The sequence below is a fragment of the Chionomys nivalis genome, chromosome 3 (assembly GCF_950005125.1).
Source record: "Chionomys nivalis chromosome 3, mChiNiv1.1, whole genome shotgun sequence".
Lineage (NCBI taxonomy): Eukaryota > Metazoa > Chordata > Mammalia > Rodentia > Cricetidae > Chionomys > Chionomys nivalis.
The window spans coordinates 59,850,007-59,871,325 of NC_080088.1; the positions used below are offsets into that span (position 1 = coordinate 59,850,007).

The 21,319-nt window shown below is 39.7% G+C and overlaps 1 protein-coding gene across 1 annotated transcript in view; it reads right to left on the reverse strand.

Annotated features, from left to right (window-relative positions):
- Positions 1 to 3,327: 3,327 nt before the first annotated feature.
- Positions 3,328 to 21,319, reverse strand: part of Ccdc14 (coiled-coil domain containing 14) — a 35,781-nt gene continuing 17,789 nt past the window's right edge. The window contains exons 9-13 of the mRNA XM_057765120.1: positions 19,966 to 20,107; positions 11,930 to 12,000; positions 6,212 to 6,430; positions 6,000 to 6,132; positions 3,328 to 4,790 (exon numbers count right to left, since the gene is read on the reverse strand). Coding sequence (XP_057621103.1) covers positions 3,854 to 4,790; positions 6,000 to 6,132; positions 6,212 to 6,430; positions 11,930 to 12,000; positions 19,966 to 20,107 — 1,502 coding nt within the window. The 3' untranslated portion in view covers positions 3,328 to 3,853. The remainder of the gene's footprint in view (positions 4,791 to 5,999; positions 6,133 to 6,211; positions 6,431 to 11,929; positions 12,001 to 19,965; positions 20,108 to 21,319) is intronic.

The following is a 21,319-nucleotide window of genomic DNA, read 5'->3' on the forward strand; positions in this document are numbered from 1 at the left end:
ATACAATGGGGATCACAACACAGGGAATCCTTGGTCGGTTGTTGGGCTGGCTACCTGCTTTTCCACCAAGGAGGAATTCTGTCCTTCTTCCCATGTGGTTGAAGCTGGCCTTTTGAGTCTCTAAGACACTCATCATCAATAAAACATCATTATTAGTACTAAGTATAGATTTCTGGAAAAGGATTTAACTTAAAGTGAGGCGGGAATACACACTGAGTGTTGCCTTGGTTGTTTTTTCAGCCTTGTTTCTTTCCCCCTAGACCAGAACTGGAATTTCCCCTCAAGGCATTGCAGAATGAAAAATCTTCCCCCTATATTGAATTCTCACCTACTTCCTCTGATAGTAGATCATAAGACTCACTTCAGCTCGTCATACTCAGGAGCAGGAATGCTGTACAGAAGTCAAGAATTTAAACAGGCCTGCAGGGCATTATATCATGGTTTTCTGTCCAATCATTTATCTATGTCAGTGTTTCTCAACCTGTGGGACGTGACCCCTTTTGGGGATCAAATGACCCTTTCATAGTAGTTGCCTAAGACCATCAGAAAATAGATATTTACATGACAATTCATGACTAGCAAAATTACAGTTATGAAGTAGCAACAAAAATAATTGTATGGTCACCATAGCATGAGGAACCGTATTGATGGATTAGCATTAGGAGAGCTGATCCATGTGCTTCAATTGTGATGATCCTGCAAAGACATCTCAGCGAAGGGCAGGGGAGGGAGAGCTTTTAGGCAGTAGGATTATGTGGCTTATAGGAGGTTGAACAAGAACAGACCCATACACCTAGAGGACACAATAACCCAACTTTATGGGGACAGAAACTGTAGGTAGTATCCTTCCACACATTGTCCTAGCCACCTCTTTTTCTGGCTGTTTACCTTCTTTAAGATAAACCTGTAAATGTGTTTTCTTGAGTTTTGTGAGCTGAACTAGCAAACTTTTCTATTGTGATAAAAACACCTTGACAAAAACCAGCCTGGAAGGTAAGGATTTATCTTACAACACTCAGGTCACACCCCATCATTGAGGAAGTTAGGTCAGGAAGTCAAGGCGGGAACCTGGAGGCAAACACTGAAGGTCACGGAGGAGTATTGCTTACTGGCTTGCTCCCCGTGGCATTTGATCAGGATTTCTTTCCTCTTCCTTCTCTACTTCTACTTTTTGGTTTTTCAGGACAAAGTTTCTGTGTAACAGCCCTGGCTGTCCTAGAACCAGTTTTGTAGACCAGGCTGGCCTCGAACTCAGAGATCTGACTGCCCTCTGCCTCTCAGGTGCTGGAATTAAAGGAGTGAACCGCCACCATCATCATCCAACTGATCAGTCTGCTTTCTTATGCAACCTAAGAGCACTTGCCTAGGGATGGCACTGTACCCAGTGAGCTGGGCTCTCCCACGTCAATCAGTAATCAAGACAAATGCTGTGGAATATTATTTTAACCGCATGAAGGCTTGTTATAATTGTTTATGTTACATTTAATTTTGTAAAGATATTGCATTTGTTTCACCTTGCCTGTCTAAGGCCCCTGGTTGGTCTAATGAAGAGCTAGATGGTCAATAGCTAGGCAGAGAAAAGATAGGCAGGGCTGGCGGGCAGAGAGAATAAAGGAGAGAAATCTAGGTTTGAAAGAACAAGAGGAGAGAACGAGGGAGAAAGAGGGATACACCCAGGGCCAGAAACCAGCCAGCTTCCAGCCAGCCATAGAGACAGCAGGAAAGATACCAGAAGTAAGGTAAAAAGTACTGAGGCAAAATGTAGATAAACAGGCTAATTGAAGTTAAAAGAGCTAGCCAGAAATGAGCCTAAGCTAGACCAAGCACTCATAACTAATAACAAGTCTCCATGTCATGATTTGGGAGCTGGTTGGTGACCCAAAAGTAAAAGCCTGGCACAAGACAATACCCTATGGACTTGCACACAGGCCAATCTTATGGAGGCATTTTCTCAATTAAGATTCCCCCTTCCCAAATAATGTCTAGATTTATGTCAAATTGACAAAAACTCAACCAGCACACTGATCAAGTCTATTAAGGGGTTCATAGGAACCCTGATGTACAGCTGGTCAGTCAGTGGTGCACTTGTGACTAGCATCTGAAGCAGGTGTTTAATGTTTAATGTCTGTTGGCATTGAGACCACAATCTGTTGACTCTCCCTCCAGGAACAGTGTCCGAACTGGACAGGAGTTTCTGCAGAACCCTCTGTTTGCCTGCTGGTGAGGTGAAGTCCCTATGCATTCTGAGATCATGGGAATGAAGTGGTGTACGTGTACAGTAAGAGAAACACTTCCTTTCTTGTGCATCTTTCGAATTGTCTTATCAAAGAGCTTAAGGGTTTAAGTGTGTGGGCACGGACCGACCATGGCGCACAGACGAAGGTTAGAGGACAACTCGAAGGGTCAGTTTTCTCCTTGCACCTTTACCAGCGAAGCCATCTAACTGGCCCCCGAATTTACTTGTGTTTATGAATAACAGTTGATATTTGACAGCAGAAAGATGACCCAGGTTTTCTTCTTTATATTATTTTGTGTTTCTGAACTTCGATGAAGAGCTGTGACTTGTTACCTCCAAATAAGTAAACAAATTAACTTAGAAACACTGGAAGTAAGTATACTTAAAATGTTAATGAACAAGTCTATGACAATAATTTACAACTCATTTTAATACATTCATACCTAAAAAACCCCTCTATGAAGTCTGGATATATTAGTCTCTCAGGGTCCTTCAGAGATTGTAGCACTATGAAAATACAGCAAGAGGAAATCTTGGATCGGGCAGAATGCTTGAATGCCCAAGTACCAAATTCAGCTACACCAGACAGGTGACTCGTACCAAGAGCTACCGACAGCACAAGCCTTAGCTTCTGAGAGGTCAAAGGTGTTTACACAGAGAGGTGACAGCAGGCAGCTAGGGAGTGCGGGTGCGTCCATTGCACGTCTGTGATCATGGCGTCAGGCTGAGGCGGGAAGATGCGAGTGTGAGGTCATCTTTGGCTATATGGCAAGATAGGACAACGGGCTGGTACCAAAAAGCAGAGAGGGCAACACAGTTCATGTTAATTATGGAACAACATTCTCAGCTACATGATGGGGAAAAACTGGGCCAGAGAGGCAGAATTACCACCAGTGCTGAGATTTGCAAACTCCGTCATTTTCTAAGACAGTAAAAAAAAACCCAAATCTTACTAAAAACAAAATTATTAAAGTAAAAGTTGATTGTTAGCATTACCTGATCAGTCTGACTTTATTTTTGAAAATATGTACATTCAGAAAAATTATAAATAAAACGTCCAAGACTTAGGGAATCATCTATTTAAGATATCACCTACATTTCCCTGGACCAACCAATGCTTTGTATGAGGTGAGTATACCAGCACCTTTCTCTCAGAAATGTTACTGCTGTCATCAACAGCATGGCGTATAACCCAGAGGACCCCACGTATAAGCACACCATCTCTCACATACAAACAACGGATATTCCAAAGCAGAGAGGAAACTTTAATTGCCAGCTCCTTTCCCATTATCCTTCTGGACAGCCGCAGTCCTCGGTACCCGCACCACTGACCCAGCAGTTCCACACGGAAGACTCTCTCTGTAACACAGTGAGGCACACAACACTTGCTTAGTTAGCCACAACTTTCTTCTCTTAGCAATTGTTAATTTCTTAAGAAAATTTGTTTTTATAAGCTTCAGGTGTTAAAATAGTGCAATAATAAATTTATTCCATTATTATTTCATACATAATTAATAGTATAAAATGTTCTCTGTAAGGAAACCTAAAATATACTATGAATGTAGCCAAATTCTACTATTAAAAAAAAAAAAGCACCCAGTCAGTTTTCTTCCAAACTCATTTCTCCAGAAGGCCAGTCCTTAAGGACTTCTGGAGTCGAGCAATGTTGGCATCCAAAGCTGCCAGGCCATTTCTGAAGTCTTGTTCATCATGAGACGTGAACGTTGAGAAAGAGGAGATGCTCCAGTCTGACGTCAAGTCGGAATTTAGGAAGCTGGTATCACTGACAACATTGCCCTTCACTGGGACAACAGGGCTGCGACAAGCTGACGGCCCATGATGTGTGGCCTGCTCCTCTGGGTGCTCAGCCTGAGCAGCAGCAGCGGCAGGGATCTTACCAATCGCTTCCTTTATTTTCCTGAGGAGCTGCATGTCCTCTGTGTCAGATGGGCTGGGAAGTCTCCCAGGAGCATCTTCTGCTTCGTTTCGTGAAGAACAAGCTACAGGTGCACACAGTCTAGGTTCTCTTTTAGAGGCGGGTGTGATGCCGCTGGCTAGCTGTGTTGTAGCAACACTTCTCACTGGCTGGGGTGACAGTCTCTTAGAAAGTGGCGGCTGCTTTTCAGAAGTGCTTCTGGCAAAAGGAATATAAAGTGTACCATCCACATTAAAATCATCTTCTGTCAAAGCGATGGTTTCACATTCTGTATCGGAATCCTCTACCACAGCAGCAGAAGCCGCTCCAGGTGCAGGACCCCCACCCACCGCCCTGGTGTCACTGTGTGGAGGGCCCTGTGCAGGCAGCACGTTCTCATGGAGCCTGTGCGGCTCTGTGGCTTCCTCGTTGTTAAGGAGAGCCGAATGAGCAAAGCTGTGGTTTGTCTCCAGCTGATTTAGGTAGCTCATGATGGACGTGTGAGAAGGGGCTGGGTCCTGCTGAAGCTGCTGATCATAAATATTCAGAAGTGACTTGGTGAGGTTACTCCCCATCTTGCAGCAGGCAGTGTCCACACTGAGATCTGAGAGCAGCTTCGCCATACTGTTCTGTAAAGTTCTGCCAAGAAGAATGCAGTACAGTCACTACTGTTGTTTTATGCATCTTGTTAGCTCATTTCTAATGCTTCTATCCTTTAAAAGAAGGACTTAAAGCAAGTATGAAAATTAGTGTTAGAAGGCTTTGACAACAGAAAATTACAATAACAAATGACAAATCTTGATTTATATAATTTACTATCATACCTAAAGGTAAAGGCTCACAATTTTTTTCTTAAGGTATAGAAATATTTTATTCTTGAGCAACACTGCAAACTGAACCTTTGCGTTAAAAAAAAAATCAGTCTAGTAAGAGGTATGCTAAAATAAAGCAGAATTTCTACATTAAATTATTATTAAGTATATTCATAAACTAAGCACATTATATATGACATATAATTTATATATAACAGACATCTAGTTCCCAAAAAGCTTATAATTAAAAATGAATCATTTGAAATGATGAGCTTCCAGGATCACTAAAGGAATAGTCAGATCTACTGGTTTTCTGGCATATAATTACTAACTTCTCTGAAATGTTTAAAAGTACTTGAAAATCCAATGATTACCAAATGTCTCAAAAAAAAAACCAAAAAAACAAAAAAAACCCTGATTTTTGTAAGGTTTCTCTAAAAGTATAAAAAGTAAGATAGATTTATTTATTTGGAAAAAGACTGAGTAAAGAATGAAGATATTTAGAGCCTGTGGTCAAATCTCTCACTTTACTGATGAAATGAAAATAAGAAAGCCAAAGAGGTTAAGGGACGTACCCAATATCATTGGCATGAGAACTCGACACGTTAGATGCACATCACAAACTATTCTGTGGTTCCCTGACAACTTTATGACAGAGCTTTAACGGTTAAATAACACACACAGGATTACTCCGCTAATATACAGCATGGCTGAGAGTCCACCCAGGCCTCTCTGTGTCCGAGCCAGGGAGTTTCACTACACAGTGTCCAGTTCTTCGCTGGCGTCAATTGGTTCCCCATAATCTACAACCCCATGGTTATAGATTATTATTATTATTATTATTATTATTATTATTATTATTATTATTATACAAGTCTGGAATCTTTAAAGTGAAATAGACCAACACATTAGAAAATAAAGAAGGGAAGAGGGTAAAGGAAATTATCGGGAAAAAGGAGGAAGAAAGGTCTGTGGCTTGGGGTCTATAAAGGCATCTAATAAGAGGCCTGGGTTATCTCACAGGAAGCGAGTTTACCTGGTTAGTTCTCTAAGTCGAGCAACCTCAGCATCACGCTGGCGTAGTGTTATTCCCAGTATCTGATTTTCCTTTTCTGCAGTCTCTAATTTAAACTGAGAATTCTTCTCATTGGCCAAGGCATCCTCCAATTCTAAAGCAAACAACAAAAGCAACTTCAGTTTCCTTACTGCTTTAGAAACAAAGACTATAGCTACAGTTCAAATACACACCAATTTTTACCCTTGTCATCTCAATGTCAAACTGCTGTTTATTCTGCAGAAGAGTTTGCTCTTTGTCTTTAAACAAAGTCGTAAATTTTTTGTTTTCGTCTCTCTGGTTTTCTATCACTTTTAAGAGTTCTTCGTTTTTACTCTGTAGTAACTCCTGGCTCTTCAGTGACTCTTGCAGCTGACTCTGCAGTGACATATTCAACGACTGCAGGGAGAATACTGTAAGATAAACACATCAAAGAGCTGTTTCCCAATTTTTAAAACATGCCTGATTTTAGGAAAAGAAAAGTCCTTAAGTTCACTGATTTCCCTCAATAGTAACAATGCACAAATAATGCTATGTAAATATTAAATACATTTTACAAAATAAATGTCTTCTCCAATCGATATTTTAGTTATAAATTGTTTTTACCTTTTAAAACAAATGAATAGTACATCTGCAAATAATTATCTCAAACTCCACAAAAATGCCAAAGACAGCACCAAATAATTCTCAATATGTCCCCCCATCCCCTGTCAGCTCTCACACCAGAATCATACACTATTAATTTCGGTTACTGTACTGGCAAATACTTATGCTGATAATGATTTACATAAATATATATTTAAACACAAAAGAATCATACTATCCCACAGTTGCTAAGTTCACACCTTCCCCCTTTCAGACTGTTGGCATCAGCCCACAGATCTACCAGTCTTTGTCAGAGCTGTAAAAGTACACGTAGACTTCCATGTAAGGAAGTCTGGAAGACTCATCTTCGAAATGCAGTGAAAGAAAACAGCAGAAATAACACACACAGTGAGCCCTTGCCTTCAAGAGATGAGATCTGTAAATGGCTTAAGGAAGACCTTGCAAGGAAGCAGGCAGGAAAACCAAAGGTGGGAGCGCAACCGGAAGTCCTTCCAGTTGGCTTACTGGAAGCTGCAAGGGAAGTGCTCCTCACGGCGCCACACAAACCACAGCAGAACCACAGCAGAGCGCAGGGGTCCAGGACACAAGCTTTTTTCCAGAATCCAAGAACGCTGAGGCTGCGAGACCAATGGCCCTCTTCCCTCTCCCACACAGCAGCTGTGGAGCCCTCTAGAGTCAGAAGGATCCAAAGACTTCACCTTCCAACTCTGTGCAATTGCGCCAGCAATTCATTCCATAAGGCTAGCAACTCTGAGTTCCTAGACTGAGGAATTATTTTCTGAACTACACACTCAACTCTACCCGATATAAGGACCACTTAAACATTGCAAATCCTCCAACTGAAAAAATACAGCTTATTAAAACAGACAAAAAAAAAAAAAAACAACCAAGCAACAAAATAATACTAGCGGTATAAACCTCAGTGTTGTAGCATAAGAAACAAACAAAAAATCCAAGACAATACAGCTTCTCCAAAAATTACTGTTCCTACAGCAATGGCATCTGATGAAATCTATAGAAAAGAACTAAAAATAATGATTATGTGTTGGGATTGGCGAAACAACCATTAAAGAGTGCTTGCTTTCAAGGACAAGAGTTTGGTTCCCAGCACCCATATTGGCGGCTTACAACACCAATATGCCTTTCTGTCCTCCATGAGTTCTCACACACATGAACACGAACACACACACACACACAAATAAAGAATAAAATATTTTAAAATATGTTCAAGGACACAAACAACAGCAAAAAGAAACAAAGAGAAATACTCAAGAAAACCCATTCTGAATTGCTAAAAATAAAACCAGAAGCAGTGAATCAAACAAAAAGCTCTGTAGAAAGTCTCTGCAACAGACTGGATCGAGGAGAGGACAGAACACTGGAGTCTGAAGACAAAGTAGAAGACTTGGAACAATTCAACCAGGACAAAGATAAAATAACAAGGCACCATGGGGATTTCAAGATATACCCGACACTGAGAAATGACCAAATCCACAGGTAATGGGCACAGCAGGAGAAGAATCTCATTCCACATGCATAGAAAAATAACATACATTTTCTCAGTACTGGGAAAAGATTCAAATCCAAATAAAAAAGTTACTTAAAACACTGAACAGGAAACAACCCCCTCCTTGTCAGATTACAATTAAAACACTTTCCTAATTAACATTAACTGTAACTTGGTACAGCCTAGAACCACTTGAAGAGAGAATCTGAACTGAGCAACTGTCTATCAGATTGGCCTGTAGATGTGTCTGTGAGGGACAGTCTTGATTGTTTTGTTAACTGTGGGCAGCGGTATTCCCTAGGCAGGGTTCCAGCCTTGACCTCTTTCTCTCGGTAATGAAGTGTGACCTGGAAGCACAGGCCAAGTACACTCTTTCCTTCCCTAGGCTGGTTTGGTGAGAGTGTTTAATCACAGCAACAGAAAATAGAATAAACACACTGAATATACAGAACAAAGAGCAACTGAAACCAGCAAGAAAGGGACACCAAGTCATATAAAGGCAGGCCCATCAGAGTAGCAGAAGATTTGTCAACTGAAACATCAAAAGCCAGGAGGGCCTGAAAAGCTAAATTTCAAGTTCTGAAGAATAGCATTGCCAACAAAGACTATTCACCAAGAAAATTATCTGTCATAATTGAAAAAATAGTAAAAACTTTCCATGATAAAAATAGACTAAAGGAATTTATGACCACTAAGCTGATTCTAGAGGAGATGCTAGAAAGAGTCTTTGACTGAAGAAAAACACAGTTCCACCTATGAGGTCACAAGAAAGAACAACACATGCTAGAGTAATAACAACAAAGAAAAAAACTAAACACAACAAAATCAACAAAATGCAGCAATCAATACACACCTTCCTAGGTCCTAACAACTTCCTAGTTGGTAAACAATTGAATACCAATGCAGAGCCAACTCCGTAATCAAAAGACACAGCTAGTAGATTAGATCAAAAGGCAGGAATCATCTATGTACTGCCTCCAAGAAATTCACCTCACCACAAAAGACAGACTACCTTATGGTAAAAGCGATGGAACAAAGTATAAGTAAATAGTAATTTGCACCTAGAAAACAAACAAGGGTCACTGTTCTAATACCTGACGAAACTGACTTCAAACCAAAACCAGTAAAAAAAAAAAAAAAAGATAAGGGAACAATCAATCAAGAGGACATTAAGATTTTGAATGTATGTCCCTGAATTCCTGTGTACCCAACCTCATAAAACTAGATGTAAAGTCAGAAATGAACCCTACTGTAATGGCAGTGGCTGATTTCAGTATCCCACACTCACAGACACATAAGTCAGCCTGACAAAAATTAAACAGAAATACCTGATATTACAGGTCAAATGAACTTAACAGATATCTACAGAATATCCTACCCAAACACTGTAGAAATCACTTTTCCCTCAGCAGCTCATGGAAAGTTCTCTAAAATAGATCATGTATTAGGATGCAAAACAACTCTTGACAAATATAGGAACACTCAAACAATTCCTACAGTTATATATCTGATCACAATAGAGTAAGACTACAGATGAACAAGAGAAACCCCAGGGAATGCACGAACTCGGGTAGGGGAGGAGACAGACACCAGTAATCATACGTACAGCTGGACCTGGTATGCCACAGTGCTGATCTGCTAGGCAAGACGTGCCCACTAAAGACTGCCGAACTGTAACGGAGGCAGCCAACCACTTTCTGACTGGATTTGAGCACTGCTACACAGGAGGGAATTCGTACTGTAAACCCCATGACTAGAGAGGTCATAGGCCCTAGGGGGAACTTGCTTATTGTTGTTTTGCTAGATGGTTATGTTGTCAAGCTATCCTCTGAAGATTTATGTTTATACTTATAGATCTATGCTGCTCTTGGTCATGGTCAGAGAAACTTCTTTTTCTAGTGGGAAACAATGCAGAGACTCATAACTGGTCAAAGTGCTAGAAATAAAAGACTAAGAATGTCAGACATAAATGTGACATTTATGCTAACCCCACTCCCCAGGTTCTGGGAACACAGAAGAGGGGCAGAAAGAACCAGGAGCTAGAGGACGGGGAGGAGCGCTGTGAACACAACATGGACATTGCACTTGAGCTCACAGCAGCTATGGTTACTTGCATAAGACCAAACCAGTCAAAACCCTACCCTAATAGTGGAGAGACTGCAGGCCTGCCCGAATGGAGGAGCTCTTTGTAGTTGATGGATCCCTAGGGTTGAGTTATTTTCTTTGGGGGAATGCCGTCGGTATGCTGCCTATGCTACAATAGAAGGACACACAGCGACACACTTGGAGGCAACAATAATTCAACTCACTGGGGTTTTTAAGAAAAGAAGAGGGCATGAAGTTGGGCAGGGGATGTGTGGGGAGGTCTCCTGTGAGAGTCAGAAGTGTGATATTGAGGGGTGGGAATGATGAAAATGCATGGTATATGTTCATGAAGTTCTCAAAGAATAAATGAAATTACATGAAAGTATATGGCAACATTTTGTTTATCTAATGCAGTCTTAAGTGACTGCTTACTGTGTATGAATCACTAATAGAATCTGGGTATGCAACAGTGAGCAACACAGACAAGGTCCCTTTTCTCATGGAGCTTGTAGTAAGCAAATTATTATAAACAGTAATAAATCTCTCCGAAGAAGTACACCAAGGTAAATGATTATGAGACTACAAAGAGATAAGCCACTTAGAGAGGCAACTGCTGATTCCCACTTCCATATGGCCTCCTCTCTGGCCTTCTTCCTACCCACACCCTTGTTAACAGCAGAACCAGAAAGACCTACCATAAATTACTCTGAAGCTAGGCATTTTTGAAAAGTGCTTACTCTATTGGTTGCTCGGATTTTCCCCTGCTTTGCAAGAGAGTTATACATTAAAAGAAATAAGCTTGTTATGTCATATATTACAAAAGAACTTTTCCCTATTCTGCTGATACTTTTTGAAAATATTTTATCATTCAGAAATTGAAAAAAATTCTAGGGCATCAATGTACTTCTTTGTAACATCACATTTACATTAGACTCAAGAAAAAAAAACTCCAAGAACATTCAAAATTGTTCTCATCTGTTCTTATGCTCTTGTTTTTCTCTGTGAAGCTCTGTGATCCATAAAGACAATTTGGTATTCACCTTGTAATTCCAGCAACTGAGTAAGGATGGAGTATCAACTGAGCCAAGAAGCTGAAGAATAGCCTGAGCAACACAGTAAGACCCCCATTTAGAACAGAACATCAGAAAAAAGAGGGGTCATTTGACAATATCTGTCAAAACAGCCACTATATATACATTTTGGCTTAGCAATTTTCCTAGAAATCTCGCCTGTAAAATGTGTATGTATGTGCAGACATTGGGACAGAGATCTTTATTTCTCCTGTAAAATGTGTGCAGACATCGGTACAGAGATCTTCACTTCATTGTTGCTCACACTGTAGGAAAGGCTGAAAATACCCAAGAATCTTTCAGAAGACCTTAAATATAGGAAAGTCAACAAGAAGAATACTTATGTGGTTATTTAAGATATGTCCATATTTATTAACTTGTTTTCTCTAGATAGGGTCTTACTGCATATACTTTTTGTTAGAATAGTACTCAATATGTCGCCCAGGCTGGCCTTAAACTGTGGCAATCCCCCTACCTCACAAGTCCTGGGATTAAGATTAAATTGTAAAACAGTTATTCCTAATTTTAAAGTTGATAAAGAGAGAAAACCCACTTAGACAAATGATTGAGAAAGCACAAGTCTGCACCAACATTTCCAGAGAGACAAGGACTTCTGTTTCATTTCTTCAAGTTCTTTTACCTACATTCAAGGTTACTAGGTGCCTTTGGAGTTTTCTCTTCTTCTCTGAGGCGCTGGTTCAAACTTCTTAGCTGCCTAAAGGAAATAATGAAGACTTGTAAAAATCCTAAACTCATTTTACAGTTCATATCTGATACCCTATCAAAAATACATAAATTTACCAAAAAAGACAAATACTATCATCACCTGTCCATCTCAAATCCCAAACCAAACACAAGATTTAAATGAACAAAACAACAAAGCCACACTATTCAGGGGTCCATTTTGAAAACAGCAGCCCTGACCTGACACTATAGAACACTCTCTCTCTCTCTCTCTCTCTCTCTCTCTCTCTCTCTCACACACACACACACACACACACACACACACACACTCACACTTGAGACAAAGTCTCAATCAAATTTCCAAGGCTAGTCTTGAACTTGAAATCTTCCTGCCTCAGTAGCTGGACTACAGATACGCACCACCAGAACCAGGACAGAGAGTTGCAGAACTACTGTTCAGGACACCATAACCCTGCCCCACGGTTTCCATGGAACTCAGTACTGTAGCTCACAGTGGCTTGAACTTCGGATTCTCCTACCTCAACCTTTCAAGTGCTGGGACAATTCTCATGCACCATCACGTCCGGCTGTTTCCTTTGTTTTCCATATCTTTACCTTCACATCTCTTTTGGAATAATACGTGTGAGTGTGTATACACACTTACAAAATCCTTACTACTGTAATTTACCTTTAAAAATAACTGTCATTGCTGTCAACTAGAATACCTGTAGGTGTCAACTACCAGACATATTCCTGCTTCATGTCTGTGATACATTAACAACTTGGGACATGTAATTTATGCCTTCAGCAATTTCATTATTAGATGGAAACATTCATTTTTAATAGCTAGTTCACTAGAATGTTGGTATCAACTCTGTCTTCACAATATGTACCTGCTTCACAAACAAGAATATGTAAGTAGGTACTGATTAGGACAAAGCAAAAACTCTCTGGTATTTAATATCTTTCCAGGACTGGAAACTTATTGAACTAAAGTATTTGATTTAGTTATTGAATCTAAAATGATAGTACCCTTACCAAATACCATTCACAAGTATTAATTCTTGATAGATTAGAGTTAAGAACACAAAATATACCAATAACACAAAATCCAACAACTCAAATTTTATAAGAAAATATAAATAATCTTTAACTAAGGAAGGCATCCCTAAGCAAGACTCAAAATCCAACAACCATCAAGTAAAGAATATAAAGATTAAACACATCACAATTTGAAGCTTGTTTTAGAATTGAAGTTCTGTAAAAAGATAAAATAAGCAATTTATCTAAGAAAGCTAAGTGATTAAGAAGCATCCAAGAAAGGCATTGCTTGAGGATAGGGGATGACTTAACACAGAAACAAAGGGCCTGGGTTTGGATTCCTAGTGCTCACACGAGAAGTTGGGCATAGCGGCATGATACAACTGGCCTCCAGGTGTATACACAAATACATGAATGTACAGAACACACACGCATGCACACACACTCATACACTACAAAAATATAAAATAAAGGAAATAGTTCTTCATTAGTGACAGTACAGGGGAATTTTCTCAGTCAGTAGGAATTTATTGTAACCATTTGGATTACAGTTTGGCATCATCCAAGCTATAAAACATATATCTTTGACAAAATAGTTTTTAAAATTAATTTCATTTTATGTGTATGGGTGTTTTGCCTGCATGTCTGTGCACCACATGTATGCTTGGTGCTAGTGAGGCCAAGCGAGGCCAAGTCAGACCCTCTGGAACTAGAGTCTTGCAAACCTGGGTCTTACGTGAGAGCAGCAAATGCCCTTAACCACTAAGCCATCTCTCCATCTCTGGAAAGTTGGTTTTACCCATAAGTTACTTACTCTGAGAAATAGCTATATAAATACAAAAGCATGTAAAACATTACAGATATATACCAGATATATAGTGTAATATTCGATGAGAACTGAAAACAACTTAAGATGTGATACACGTTATAGCTCATCCATAAGATGAAATACTAATATACACTGAAAAATAATTAAATATACATATGTACTGCCATAGAAATATCACCAAAAAGGGCTTGGGGCTAGCTCAGTGACAGTGCACTTTCAAAGCATGTACTAGATCTTGGGTTCAATATCCACCACTGGGGGAAAAAAAACAAAAAACCAAAAAACCTCTAAGACACATTATAAAGTAGAAAAGAATAAGCAGCAGACAGAATGCTAATTTTTTTCCTAAAGGGTTCCCCTCAATAACAAAACATGCAGATCTAGAAAAGGCAGAACAGAGTGATGTCCCAGAATATAAAACAGAATACCTCTTCTGGTATCTTCCAGAAAACCAGCAGGTACCTTATATGGGAAAATGCTTTTTCTTATCATCTTTTTGAATGCTGCTGTTCAGGTTCTTCTCCTTTAAAACATTAGCCAATTTGAACTTTCTATCACTCGCTACAGCCTCCGACCCCCAACCTGTTCTCTAAGCATTGCCCTCCTATGGTGGGGAGAGCCTGCAGAAGGTACAGTTGCAGGAGAGCTTGTGTAGTGTGGGAGTTTGCTGGGCATGACCTCAGACCCAGTGCTTGGGAGGCGGAGACCGGAGCTCACTGCCCAGCAAGCCTAGCAAGACAGTAGTCTTCTGGTTCAGCTCCAGGTCCTATCTTACAGGAATAAGATGAGCCATTGAGGAAGGAACTCAACATTTTCGTCTGGTCTCCACATGAGTATGCCTGTACATAGAATTCATTCTCTGGTTTAGGAGGGTCTTCTTTTTATGTGTTGCTTTCATTGGTTGAATAAAGAAAACTGCCTTGGCCTTTTGATAGGGCAGCCCTTAGATGGGCATGGTAGACAGAACAGAATGCTGGGAGAAAGGAGGCAGAGACAGAGGGCCACCTGCCATGAAGCTGCCAGGTCAGACATACTGAATCTTTCCCCGTAAGCCACGACCTCGTGGTGACATACAGATTATTAGAAATGGGTTGAATCAAGATGTGAGAGTTAGCCAATAAGAGGCTAGAGCTAATGGGCCAGGCAGTGTTTAAATGAATACAATTTGTGTGTTGTTATTTCGGGGTATAAACTAGCCAGGTGGCCAGGGGCCTGGCAGCAGGAACGCAGCCTGCCACTCCTTTTACTACAATTCTCTCTCTCTCTTTCTTTCTCTCTCATTCTCTCTCTCTTGACCCTGTCTTCTCTCAGTTCTGCGCCTGTAGCTTCATTCCTTTGATTGACTCCTGTGTCTTAGCCGAGGTGCACCCTGAAACTCCTCCCATATTGATGAAAACACTCCTTACCAGGAGCCACTCTTTTTTCTCTTATTCTCTGCTTTTAAAATTTTTGCTGTTTTATAAATATTAAAAATTAATAATAAAAATAATCTCTCAAGAATGGATATTACATAAAGTACTTTTAATGTGTTCAATTTAAATATATTTAATTTTAATCAAAGACAGATGACATTTAAGTAAATATCCTTTAATTGGTTTACTTTTATGTAACTGTTTGGAGATAAAGCCTATGTATACTAATATACATATATTTAAAGTGCATTTTGTCATATGGTGTGATAAAACCTTTACAATAGTAAGATCCGCATCATTTGGTGCTTCCTCGAGCCAATTTCATACCCCTCCTTTCCTGGACACACAACTAACCATGGTTTAGACTGTTTTCATTTCCTAGAGTTTTATAGATATGAAATCCTGAAATGAATATGCTGACACCCTGGCTTCTTCCACTCAGCATAATGATTCTCAAGTTCATCCGTTCTGATGCATGTATCAACAATTCCTTTTTTTTTTAATTGCTGAATAGCACTATGAACACCTGTCAACAGACATTTGTTTCCTATGAATATAAGTTTTTATGGACATATGTGCTTTCATTTCTGAGAAAATGCTGAAAAGTGGACTAACTAGATCATTCAACAAATTCACGCATCATTTCGAAAAAACTCCCAAACTTGTTTCCAAAGTTCTTACCATTTTACATTCCAACTAGCCAAGATGGCTCCACATCCTCATTAATAATGGTTTGTTCTTTTGATTGTTGCTATTCCAATGAGTATAAGCCGGGCGGTGGTGGCGCATGCCTTTAATCCCAGCACTTGGGAGGCAGAGGCAGGCGGATCTCTGTGAGTTCGAGACCAGCCTGGTCTACAAGAGCTAGTTCCAGGACAGGCTCCAAAGCCACAGAGAAACCCTGTCTCGAAAAACCAAAAAAAAAAAAAAAAAAAATGAGTATACCATGATGTTTCATTGTGCTCTTACCCTGCAGGTTCCTAGTGGTTGATGACGATAACTATCTTTTTGTGTTCTTATTTGATTTCCACGCATTAGTCCTAAGCTTCACTGGTGTGGGATGCCCCCTCTGTATGCCATGAATATTTTATTACCATTGGTTAATAAAGAAGCTACTTTGGTCTATGGCAGGGCAGAATATGGAAAGGCAGGAAATCCAAGCATAGATACGAGGAGAAATAAGGCAGAGTTAGGGAGACGCCAGCAGCGGCTAGAGGTGTAAGATCCTAAAGCATTACTGGTAGGTCATGGGCATGTGGCAACACACAGATTATTAGAAATGGGTTCATTTATATGTGGAGCTAGTCAGTAAGAAGCAGTGGTCAAACAATTGTAATTAATATTAAGCCTCGAAATGATTATTTTACAAGCAGCTGTAGGGACCAGCAGGCGGGAGAGAAACTGGTCCAGCAACACTGGATGGGACAGAGAAGACTTCCAACTACACTTCACACATGCCACGCAAGAGATCTCCTACTAGGTCACATATGTCCTCAACCCAAGTCTTGTTTTGTTTGGTTGTATTATGTATTTAGAGGGAGAGGTCTTCCTGTGTAGGGTTTCCATTGAATTTAGGATTACCCTTGCTTCTAACTTCCATCTTTCAAGTGCAGGTATGTGTTTCTGTGCCCAACTCTGTGTGTTTTCTGTAATAAAGTTCCTGTTCAAATATTTTATCCATTTTGAAAACAACACAAAATAGAGTTACAACATAGAATTTTAATTGTTCTGTATTCAGTCTATATATAAGTTCTTTGTAAGATACATTTTGCACACTTTTTTTCAAAGTCTGTTGGTGCCTCTTCATTTTGGGTTAACAGCATTTAAATTTTTGAAAAACAAAATTTAAAATTTTGAATTTCAATATAATTACTTCTTCTGATTTATATTTTGGGATTGTTGAGAAATCTTCTCCAGTAAAAGATATAGGACCCTCCCTATGCTTACTCCCACCAGCTTTTGTGCTGTCATTCTTTGCAAGTTAACTTGTATACGGTATGATATAATGGCTGCAATTCATTTTTTAGTACATTTTAAAAGAAGATACTGTGAGTGTGTGTGTGTTGTACACGCACACATGTATGGAGGTAAAAGTGCTGGTGCATATGCACCTACAGTGTGAATGTGCATGTGGAAGCCAGAGGTTCATGTTGGGTGTCTTTTCTTTTCTCTATTTTGCTGAGGAAGGGTCTCTCCCTGAACCCAGTGTTCACCGACTTTGCTAGTGTAGCTAGCAGCTTGCTCACAGACCCCTGTCTCTATCTCTCAAGCTAGAGGCCACTAGGGCCATATAGATTTTTTATGTAGGTGTTAAAGATACAAATGCAGATCCTCACACATGTGCAGCAAGTGATTTTATCCCCAAGCCTCCAAAACATTATTTTTGAGCTTGAGCTTAGGGTATAAAGCAGTGGCAGAAAGCTTACACAGTATATGCAAAGCCCCAGGATTCATCCCAGAACATCGAATCCCTCACCTCCCCACCCACACATCAAGGGATGAGAAACAATGATGAGATACAAAATGTAAAGTGTTTGGAAAAAGAAATAAGACTGTTAGGAGATGCTGAACTATTAATCCAGTAGAAACTAAAATGGGAAGGAGGAAAAAAACCCACAAAAGCCCCAAACCAATACAACAATTCAGTGTTCATATGACCCAAGTTTGAGTGGCCTGCAATAGTCTTACTTATTTCTCCAGGCAACAGAATAAATCTAAATTTTCACACATTGGCTCTCCCACCACCCCTCCTCAATTCTGCCTGTTTGCTCTTAAACTGTTATGCTCTGTCTGGACTCTAATGAGCTTATATTTGAGTCTGCAATCAGGAAGTGATCATAAATCCTAAGTTACCTCACAAATATTAAGGTACTCTCTAAACCGAAGGTTCTTAATATGACGTAACATTCTACTCTGAACCTCCATCAAAGATATTTTGGGATGTACTAGGGGCTCCTATAGTTAGTGTCAACAAAATATTACAGATTACAGATATCTTGTGGGTTGGGAACAGAAAGAATAAATAAGAGACTACTGTGTTTCAAATATCGCAGAAGATTTGGACATGAAAATGCCCAAAGTACTGGAAGCAAGGCATCCAGCAGTTTTTCTTTTCGCCACAAGATGGCGATGCACTAAGTTGTGTGGGGTGGGTGGGAAGGGAAATGATCAGGTTTCTACTTAAAAACGTGGTTTACAAATGTCTACAAGAAAAAAAAATCACTTCTAAATAAGCCCACCCATTCTAGTTTTTATTTATAGTGAGATTTATGAATTATTTTTTTCCAAATAAAGATAAAAATAGTATAAAATTCCCACATGGCTACTGGAAGCCTTAGCTTATTCTAGGGAACTCTAACAAATTCATTTTTCAGTAATTCTATCCTCCAAAAGGTCAAGTAACTAACAGTGGCAAGAGAATGTTCTACAGTCTTTTTTACCTAAGGACAGACAGCTAAAAATCTCTGCTGTCAATTATTTTTCTAAGTCACCTTTAGAAAAGTTAAAAACAACTGGTGACAAAATAAAGGGTAAGCCTCCGTTTCATGAGGGGTTTACAAATGAACTCCAGCAATTCTGAAATGTTCTGAGGGACAGAAGTGAGAACCGATGATATTTCCATGAAGACATGCTAAGCGGATAATGTTCTCAGATAGGTTCTGGTATTCTTAATAACCAATTACTGTATTATCACTCTTTTAAATAATAGGCACTTATTAGTATTATTCTTTTGTTCTGCAAAACACACCTGAAGAGTGACCCTTAATTAAGTCAGCATCTATTTCCTCATGGAGTTACTGTAGAAGCCCACAGCTAAGATCTGGGACTCTAAAATCAAATCACCTTGATTCCCTCAATTCCTAAATACACAAGTTTCAGCAAATCACATACCTTTCTGTGCCTTGGTCTCCTCCTCTCCAAAAGGAAATAGCATAACACTGTATACAACTACTGGAAGGACTCGAGTGATGGCGCATATGAAGAACAGCGGCCAGCACAGCACAAACACTCAATAGTAGCTGCTACCCATTCCATATTACTTAATCTGATTTTAATATTGAAAGATTAATACTATTACAGGGACCCCTCAGATCGGGACTGCTGACAGTATGACAGTGTTATTAGCATTTAAATGCAGCAACCCTATCCACAAATGACCTCTTAATGATCCTAAGCGAGGAAATCTCACTAGATGTCATCTCTGTGGGCTACAGACCCATGACTTTGAACTACTCTCCAACTAGGAACCTTTACAGTTTTCGAGTTTCGTGTAGGTCCCTGCAAGTCCCATCTATCCCCATGGTAACAGTCAGGGCGCATTCACAAGGCAGAGCTGCAGAAACATCTGAAAACGAACCCCAGTCCCCATCTGTCCTCTGGAAAACATACTGAGACAGTAGCTTTGTAAAGTAGAAGGAATCTTTTCCCTTTTCTACACTTTTTCTGTAAAAAACTTAGACTACCACACAAACTACCTGAGGCAGGTACACCTCCTAGGTACATGCTAACAAGTGCCATCGGGGATATTGGTGGGAGAAAATGTACCCTAGTGGGCAGAAGTAGTGGAAAGTTGAAGAATGCAGAGGCCAATGGAAGATGAGAAAGGAAAGGCATAAACACTGGAGCACTGCTCCGAGCTATCACACGTGGCAGCTGTGTGCTGGCTGTGGAACTCCTGTACCTATAGACAACAACACTGAAGAGCAAGTCTTACCTCCGCAGCTGAGCATTCTCACTTCTCAGTGGTTGCAGGGCCAGTGCTATTTCAACGTCGATGTTGGTGCGGCCACTCAGTGCTGAAAGCCCAGATATGCATGCCTCTACTTCTGTTACCAATCTCTGAACTTCCGAGTCCTCTATGAAAGACAGGTTAGTAAAAACAGTATTTTAAATTGAAAAGATTATTAGCATGTATTACTAAAAATCTTTATAGATAAATATATACCCATTATAGTTTTCATTACTCGTGATTATTATACAAATTCTATTTCTCTTTATCTTGCTGTCTGTATTTGCTCACTCAGATCAATTCTAAAGAAGTTACACCAAGTAAGGAAAGATTAATCTTAAATCACAGTATTATATTTAGTGATTTTCTGGTTCAGTTAAGTGAAGTGGGAAACAGATTTACACATATCTCCTAGTTGATATTTATCAAAGATCTATAGTGGACTTCATCATTGCTGTCGGAGTTTCCTATAATTAGCTACTCTATAAACATCAGTAATAAAATCTTTGATCTTGCATTAAAAAATATAGCTAATTTTGGGCCAGGCGGTGGTGGCACATGCCTTTAATCCCAGCACTCAGGAGGATCAAATCACCTCAGGAGGCAGGTGGATCTCTGTGAGTTCAAGGGTGATTAATTTGGCAAAATATTCTAAGTGGGTTTCCTAGGACATGCCATTACTTAACTTTATAAAGCACTACTGTGACCCAGAGTACCCCTCTCTTTTGTAGAGAGCGGCTATTTTTACACATGGCCAACAGATATAAGGAGTGAGAATCAGATCTTCTATCTTTTTTTGTCCCTCCTTTCTCTCAAAGTGTATGCTTAATATAATATTGCAAGGGTAATCAAGTTATACAAATGTATTCAGGGCCACAAGTATTTGAACACTGATGAAAAGCACACGCACACAGTGAACAACGATGACCAGCAACTGAGCAGTCATCACTTTCTCTAGAGTGGTTCTGCTCGCCTCTGAAGGTGAAGCGGGGGCTCAACCACTATGGCAGCTTTGACCTTAGTCAAGCCACATAGAAATTGCGTGATTTATCGCGTATAACATGTTTTGAATTATGTATGCGTAGTGCAATAGCTAAATTATGCATTGCCTCATGTATTAATTTTTTGTGATGAGAAGGCTGGCAACCTAATCTCTGAGCAATTGAGAATTACATTGTATTGTTACTATAGTCAGTGACCATACTGCACATCAGGTCTTTTCATTTTAGTCTTTCCTCCTCTCTAATTGAGATTTTTTTATTTATTATATACTCTGCCAACATTCCAATTACTTCACTCTTGAAGTCTAAATTTCTTCATAGTTAAATGGAACTAAAAA